An 8941-nucleotide genomic window follows, 5' to 3' on the forward strand; every position below is an offset into this window, starting at 1 on the left:
GCACCTCAACCCCCTAGTATGTCTTCTGGGATCCAATGTTCCCAGTCTGTGAAGTTGTCGTTCAAATCCATTCAGGTAAAAGGCTCAGAAGAGACACCCTGGGTTATAATTTTGCACAGATTTCACCAACAGAAGGTCCGACCAGGACCCGAATACTCCGAAAACTTGACCAGGATCCAACTGGACCAGCATGCGTTGGTTTCATCCAAATCAGTGCAGGGATGTCCGAATGCTTAACAGAACAGGCAAACAAACCAAATTAATCCAGTGAAAGGCCCAGAACAGGCTCCTCAGGTCGAGGTTCTAGCTAGTGTACACCAACAGGAGGTCTGACCAGGACCTTATCCTCCAAGTATGTCTTCTGGGATCCAATGTTACCAGTCTGTGGAGTTTTAATCCAAATTCATCTAGTGGAAGGCTCGGAACAGGCTCCCTGGGTCTGCCAGGCTTACACCAATGGGACGTTTGACTGGGGCTCTTACTCCCATTAAACCTGACCGGGATCCAACTGAACCACTTTGTGTTGCTTTCATCCCAATCGGAGCAGGGGTGTCCGCATGCATAACCAGACAGACAAACAAACCAAATCCATCCAGTGGAAGGCCGAGAACAAGCTCCCCGGGTCAAAGTTCTGGCCAGCGTACAACAATGGGAGATCTGATTGGGACCTTAACCCCCTAATATGTCGTCTGGGATCCAATGTTGCCAGTCTACAATGGTTTTGTCAAATCTATCCAGTGGAAGGTTTACGACAGGCTCCTTCGGTCAAAGTTCTAGCCAGCGTACAACAACGGAAGGTCCGACCAGACCCTAACCACTTAAAATCTGCCCAGGATCCAACTGGATCACCTCGCATTGGTTTCATTCTAATCTGTGCAGGGGTGTTGGAATACAAACTAACCAAATCCATCCAGTGGAGGGCTCAGAACAGGCTCACCAGGTCAAAGTTCTGGCCAGCATACACCATTGGGAGGTCCAACTGAGACCTACACCCTCTAGTATGTCTTCTGGGATCCAATTTTAAAAGTCTTTTGAAATTTCCGTTCAAATCCATCTAGTGGAAAGCTCAGATCAGGCTCCATGGGTCAAAGTTCTGGCAGTGTACACCAAAAGGATATCTGACTAGGTCCCTAAACCCCTAAACAACTGGACCACCTCACATTGGTTTCATCCAAATCAGTGCAGTGCTGTCGAAGATATTGGCCTACAAACAAACAAACTTCTTCTTTTATTTATGTAGATTACATGGTTTTTCCATTCATGTCAGTGAAGGTACAAGTGAAATATAACTTCTAACAGTAGAAAAAAGAAAAGCAATTGAGACTTAAAGGGAAACATGTGATGCATTTGCTTGCAGTGTTATAGCTTCTTACATATAAAGTAGTGTGTAGTGCCAGTTGATCATTTAACATAATAAATCTGCATGTTTATTTGAAAAAATTAAACAAAGACATAAGTGAACAGATTTTATACTCTTTTTAAGACACAATGGGACTGATGCAAAGTGAGTGCTAAGAAAGTTTGTGTGGCGAAAAGTGGGCATACCCATATGTGGCTATGAAGATTTAGCGTGAACCTGCCACTTGCGCATGCTTGCTCCTAGATAAGCGGGACGGGGGCATTCTAATATAGTGAGCGTACAGTAGCGGTATGTTCACACAACTGAGAACAGAACCAGACCGGGAGTACAAGCACATGAGTCCTATTATATGGGTGTAATCATAAAAAGTACAGAACTATGAAACCACTTGTGATTGGCAGCTTGCGAATGATCCGCCTATGCTGATTGGTGGTTTCGTCATTGGTCAGTGATATACTATGCCTTTGTGTGTGTGCCTACGCCAATCTTTACTTTTTTTTATGCACAATATAGGAACTGTGGTTTCTATCGTACTAGAGTGGTTTAAGCAGTTTAATTGATGCCTTATAGTGATACATTTGTTGCAAAAAAATCGATGGTTCCAAGAATGGTTGGAAGTGGGACATATGTGTATGTGACGTATACCAAGCACATATGCTACTGTTGCCAACTGGCACACATCTTAAGATAATTGTCGCTTTGCACATGACACAATTGCAGCTTTTTTAAAGAATAGAAATTGCATCTGAGACTTGGGGAACCATTGCGGCCAACTCTGCATCAGCCCCGATGTGGCCCACTTGTCCTACACACAATTTCCTGTTGCAGGTTGTTTTGTGCCCTTTATGTGATATTGCTTATTTTGTACACTGCTTTAGACTTGTGAAGTATTGATATGTGTAATCAATATTTATTTCACTATTACAGAGATAATTCAATGGACATCATAAACAAGACAAAAGTGACAGTGTTTGTGTTTTCTGGACTCACTGACAATGGAGAACTTGCCTCATTCCTCTTCATATTCTTCTTACAAGTTTATATTGTAACTTTAGTTGGAAACATCGGTATGATGACTGTTGTTCATAACACCTCCAAACTCCACACTCCGATGTACTTCTTCCTGAGTTACCTCTCTCTGGTGGACCTTCTCTACTCCTCAGTTATTACTCCTAAAATGCTCTCTGACCTGATCTCCATGAGGAAGACCATCTCATTTGATGGATGTGCTCTTCAATTCTTCCTTTTTTTTGCTCTGGCATGTACTGAGGTTTTTCTTCTTTCAAACATGTCATATGACCGATATGTTGCTATATGTCATCCTCTACATTATGTCTCTATAATGACCAAGAAAAAATGTTGGTATCTGGTTGTCTTGGCTTTCTCTGTTGGCTTCTTGCAGTCATCCATGCAGACTGGCTGTATATTCAGTCTCCAATTCTGTGGTTCAAACCTTATAGAGCACTTTTATTGTGACTTGCCTCCACTTATCAAACTGTCCTGCTCTGATACTTTCTCCTGTGAGATGCTGACTGTATTCTTCACAATTTCTTCGGGCATGGGTACATTTATAGCCATTCTGATGTCATACACTTTCATAATGTCTTCCATTCTACGGACAAATTCTGCTGAGGGCAGGAAGAAAGCTTTCAGTACATGCTCTTCACATCTCTTGTGTGTCACCATTTTCTATGTGTCTGTTTTATTCACTTATCTACGCTCTCCTTCCAGTGCCTTTGAAAAACAAGACAAGATAGCTGCTGTCTTCTATACAGTAGTGTCACCAATGCTGAATCCACTTATATACAGCCTGAGGAACCAAGAGGTGAAAAGAATTATTACACGAGCAATACACAATTTAACTGATAAAAATGTGAAAACTGATTAAAGACGGCCCTGCTTGCAAGTGAGCTAAAAATGTTATAGGTAGCTGAGTCAATAGGAGAGAGTGTGGCTCAAATTGGGAGTTGGGAGATAAAGTGTGCCAGTGTAAGTTCTATAGAAGGGATTAGGGGAGTCTCTAATAAATAGATGGGTTTTAAGGATTTTAAATCTGTTGTAGAGTCTAACCAGACATAGTGAGGATTCGATAGGTGGATAGTGTAGGTGGATGTGAGATGTGGATATCAGAGAGGAGGTGAGGTACAGGTCAGTGGAATATTTAAGAGGACATGAGTAACAGTCTGTTGAGATGTGGTTTGAGATTATTAATAGGTGGTGTTGTCGAGGGCTTTGTAGGTGAGGGAGAGTAAATTAAATTGAATTCTGAAGGATATGGGAAGCATGTGTGATGTGGTAGATCTGGAGCAGAGTGAGAGGAAGGTCCATCTTGTTGCCATGTTTATGGCTGACTGTTTTGGAAACAGAGAGGTGAAGGAAATTCTAAATACGAGGAGGGTGCATAAGTTGAGGTGAGAGATGAGGATAGAGTTTTGCGGCTTGGGTCAGAAAATGTCATATTCTAGCGAAATTTTGAAGGTAGTGATGACAGAACTTCCAAACATACTGGATGTGAGGAGTAAAGCAGAGGGTGGAGTAAGGGTGACACCAAGGCAGCAGCTTTAGAGACTAAGGAATTGGAGGTGTTTTTGAAGGTGTGGAAAATGTAGAGAGAGAAGGTGACATTGGGAAGTGGGAAGACGATAAGCTTGGTTTTAAACATGTTGACTTTTAGTTTGTGTAGTTGATAAAGAGTGCAGAAATAATATATTATTTATGCTTAATTTTATAATATATAACAGAGATTCAGTCACAGTTGAATTAGCGCACTAGCTTTGCACAAAATCAGCCATTCTGCCCCCCACCTGTGACTGTGGGTGGTAACAAAATACTTAAACAGATTTTCAGCATTTTGTCTGTAATTAGCAAATGAAAGACTTGCCAGGTTCTAGACTCCGCCCACAAGAGGTGTTTACACTAGACAAAGAAATTAGCTTTTGTTACTCCATGCTGGATTTCGGACTGATAGGTAATGTAGCTCCTAGGTGAACAGGCCTACTTAGGCCCTGACTAGTATGGAGTGTGCATGGCATGAAAGGTGAGTGTGAGCATGTTATAATGTGTTGTTGAATAGAGGACATAAGAATGAATGATTATTTGTTGTAAGTGATATGAAAGTTTAAGTGAGAATGAAAGTTTGAATTGATTGGATTGATATGGACAGAGTTATATGGACAGAGTTACATAAATGCATGCCTGGTTGGGATAAATGAAAACATTTGTGTTTATACATAGTTAATGCTGTGCTGTGACTTGTGGAGTGCTGTAGCTGTACTATACATAGTTTGGATCCTGGTTGGGATAAATGAAAGCATTTGTGTTTGAATTGGGATCGATTGGTTAGGCTTTGGTAATGGAGACAATTGTGCTATGTGTGAAATATCAGGTGTTAAAATTGGCCAGTGGACATTGTGCGTTTAGTGCTGAATATAGAGCTATTTGTGGTGGATTGGCTAAATACTGCTTGTAATGAGTAATGGGTCTGTACTGAGTTCACATTGTTTAGTAACTGTAATTGTTTAGTAGGCCTTGTGGGCCTACAAGCATGGCAAGTCAGCCATTTTGGATGGTGACTACATTGCATAGAAAGTGATGGTTTAAGGAAGTGATCAGATTGTTAGATATGCATAGAAAGTGCAGGTTATGTTGGTTTATGCACCGAAAGTGTAGTAGTTTGAACTGGTTGAAAGGATGTGTTTGAAAATGGCCGCTAGACTTTAAGTGAGGTATGTTTGTGGTCTGTATGGATTCTTCCCCTCCCCCGTCACTACACAATACATACACACACACACACACACACACACACACCTTTAAACAATAGTTAGTCAAAATACACACAATTACATATATATCTATATTACAGGCAATAAGTATGATATATATTGCACTAAATCTATATTGTGTGTACAATATTGTTACGCTCTTTATTGTTCTATAATATAATACAACACACTTTAAACAAATCCTATATCTTGTCGTAATTATTCTTGAAACTTGTCGATATAAAGAAATATAAAAATGATATTTCATGGGTTAATTCAGAAATACCTTTTGCGAGGAGTTGTTAACGGTATTAAATGGTCATACATATATTTGCCAGTATATTAAGGAGATTGTAACCCAAAAAGAAAAGGAAAATACTTTTACAATGGCGAGCCCCAGCCCGAACTGTGTTTTTTTTATAATTTTCGTGAAGATATAGTGGTGAAATTACTGTTATATTGTAAACTTTTTTTTGTTTGATAGAGGGGCGGGAACGAAGGTGGTAATATTTGTGTGATATTACCGTACGCCTTTTCTAGAAAACGGTTTTGACAAGTAACATTGTTTCATCTGTGTCCTGGAAGATATATAATTAATTACAGCGAATCTAGATTATAATTTTTAATTTTCATAATGTGTTGGCAAATAGACGTTTAATAACGGGAGTTGTATGTATCTGTTGAACAATTCTGTATTTTTAGGTGTACTAAGATGGCTATTGCTTTGTCTTCACTTATAATACAGTGTAGTTGGAAGGACTTGTGTTTACTTAGCGGTTATATTTATAGTTTAAATCTGATTCTGTGGACTGGGGGGGGACAGATACTCAGGAGAAAATTCTTCCTTTTTTAATCCCCAGAATCAAATTTAGTTATAACTTCTCCTGTGGAAATTACACCTTGTCTACAGAATAGGTTTGGAGAGGTAGTTTTGGATACTTGGCGGTTTTTGTCAAGGGGTGTGTGAAATCTGGGTAATATAGAACCCTGTCAAACAAAAGAATCGCGGGAGTAGCGCTCACGGATTCTTAGCAGGAACGCACAAGCGTAAAAACTGGGACACCCTGTCCTGTATTGTAGTGGTAGGAGGTGATTGTTTGGAAGATTGTGTAGAAAGATGCCTCTAAAGTAAATCGGAGATGTCACGGGTGCGTATTATTCGACGTGACGAAAATAGCGAAAAAGGTGCAAATTGTATTATACGCCGATAGTTACTTTGGGTTGATACAATATTTTTATGTTATATGGATAGATCAAGTTGCTTGTATCTTGTAGATTAAGTATACTAGGTAATCCATAGAGGCATTCCGATATGTAACTTCTGTAGAAACACGCCTTTGACAGTTGTTTAGTGGGTACGGCTACGGCGACACTTAAATTATGAGCGGATCATGCGCAATGGTTCCCCGGTAAAGCCATTATTTGGCTGGGTGCAACCAGATCTGCAAGACGAATTTACCAATCATTATACGATTGAGAACAGCATTTCCACTCAGTAGACAGGGGGATACTCACACAAATTATTAACACACAAGTCTATAACATGGAACATATGGATTTTATTTTTTTAATTACTTTGGAAACTCACAAAGTGTGGTATGTTTAACCTGTGTGTTTAACCCTGCTAAAACATATAGTGATCACCAGTAGTAAGCTTTTAATCAGGTTATGTATTGATAAGCTAGGTGTAATTACGTGTACCATTTCACAGGTCGCGGCAGGTAAAATATGAATATTTATATTATTCAAGATGCCACAGATGTAGTATGTCTAAATTAAGTTTTTTTTAGTAAAGCAGGCCACAGGTAGGTATGTACATGGCTGCAAAAGACTTGATTTTAGATGGTAAAAAAATATGACATTATAAATTCTGAGAAATAAGGTATTATATGTACTCAGAGCATTGAACACTTAATTGCCCTGGTTAATAGGGAATAATAAGTAAAATGTGGGTTTTGTCATTGGAGATAGTTGAATGTATACAAGGAGACGTCCTTGCCGTTATGTCAACAAATGAAAATTGATTTAGCCCTTGCGATGTCTGAGATATATATGCATTTGTTTTAAAACTGTATATGAGGATATATGGGATAATAGAGAGGTGGTATTTAAAATCCTACTCATTTTAAAAACCCAGGTATATACAGATAATTTATAATGGTATATTATTAAAGAACAAGTAATGTTAGTAACAGACACACTACCTAGTGGTCACAGGTATGTATTGTAGCCCCTTCATCAGAGTTTGTACTCTGGAAACGGGCAGGATAAAATATAGATCTGATAATTTTACATGTCATTATTTTGGAGGTGTTTGGCAACATGTAGCATTAGAATTAATGAAACCCCTGGATAATGGTAATGTGTTTTATTGCCTAGGGATAAAAAGGTGGATCCTAATGCACAGTGGTATATGCCACTCAAAAATGTGACATGAAATTTCCACTTATGTAAGGTTACACGGCAACTGATAAATGCCATCAGAACTGTTGTATCATTACATAAGGACTAGGTAGGAAAAAACACAATTGTATGTAGACATGGTAAACTAGAGTCAAGGAGTAACCCAGGGCATGAATATTAGTGCTTGTTGATGACAGACACAAATTTCTAAAGTTTGTGTTCATAAATACCCATAAAACCGAGTTAAATAAAATAAACCCCAGTGAGTAGTAGTTTTATTCACCAGGATCAGGGGGACTGATAAAACAAAATGGTGGTTTAGTGATTTTGTTGCATTAATCTTTGCTGGCCAGTAGGGGCAATAATGTGCCTAAATCAGTTTTCTTTCTTAGAGAGAGAACATCAGTAGTGGATATACAGATCCGCTACCCAGCAAAGATGGTTATGTACAAAATGTCTAATGCTTTTAAGTGTTTAAAGAGGTTCTTTAGAGGGAAATTGCCATCACCAATATACTAAATGGGTAAATCTCTAAACATCGTGTGTCCTTGGAGATATGATTAGGTAAGATGACGTTATGTGACATAAATGTATTATGTAAACTCACATTTCTTTCTGTCTCCACAGGTTACTAAGAACAGGATTCCTTTGTTTCTCCTTCCCAACTGATACATAGATCATTGGAAATGAGAAAAAGGGGATAATGGTAATGCTAAGAAAGGTATAAAAATTTGAGTTTCCCAGGTACATGGAAACTTTGAAGGAATTTTTATGGTATTGTAATAAGATAAGTCAGTCTACAGATCCCTGGCGCCACCTAGTGGTCAAAAATATGTGAAGTTTGGTCCATAATACTCGCAAAGGACAGAAACATGTTTGTTTTTTTCAATTCCATAATGATGGTAACACCTGGAATGAAATTCGTAAGTCATCAGAGGGGACGGGGTAGGATTCTAACCATGCACGGAAGGGAGAATACCCAGAAGAGTATTTTTGTTTTTCTTCCCATATTAGGAACCAAGAAGTGGACAGCTGCAGAGGATATCGAAATGCTACAAGTGGACCGGACGCAGGAACGACAGATGGGTAGGAAAAAGTAAAAATTTCAAAACAACTGATATTTTTCTTTTCTTTCCTACAAGATGGATGAGAATTAAGAAGGTGCCCAGCTGTAGCAGATGATATCCCTGACAGATGACACGAGATCCTGAGATGGTCGTAAAGGACACAGAATGGCAGGACTTGGACACAGATGAGATCCAAACCAGATGTCAAAGATGACTGTACCCCACAAGACTTCCCCCCCATCGTACTTGGCGAAGATGATGACATCATGAAGAGACACCAAAGATGGAACAACCTTCGGATCTTAGATTTAATTGTTGAGGGATAATTTATTGGGGAGTACCTTGACATG

At 39.1% G+C, this 8941-nt stretch overlaps 1 protein-coding gene across 1 annotated transcript; it reads left to right on the forward strand.

The window, feature by feature from the left end:
• The first annotated feature begins 2297 nt into the window (after positions 1-2297).
• Positions 2298-3248, forward strand: LOC142150388 (olfactory receptor 5AP2-like). The gene has a single exon (XM_075205582.1). The coding sequence runs from the start codon at positions 2298-2300 to the stop codon at positions 3246-3248; it is 951 nt and encodes a 316-aa protein (XP_075061683.1).
• Positions 3249-8941: the final 5693 nt, after the last annotated feature.

This window comes from Mixophyes fleayi, chromosome 4 (assembly GCF_038048845.1).
Source record: "Mixophyes fleayi isolate aMixFle1 chromosome 4, aMixFle1.hap1, whole genome shotgun sequence".
NCBI lineage: Eukaryota > Metazoa > Chordata > Amphibia > Anura > Limnodynastidae > Mixophyes > Mixophyes fleayi.

Coding starts and splice junctions, on each gene's coding strand:
- LOC142150388 (XM_075205582.1), top strand. CDS start 2,298: ATGGACATCATAAACAAGACAAAAGTGACAGTGTTTGTGTTTTCTGGA.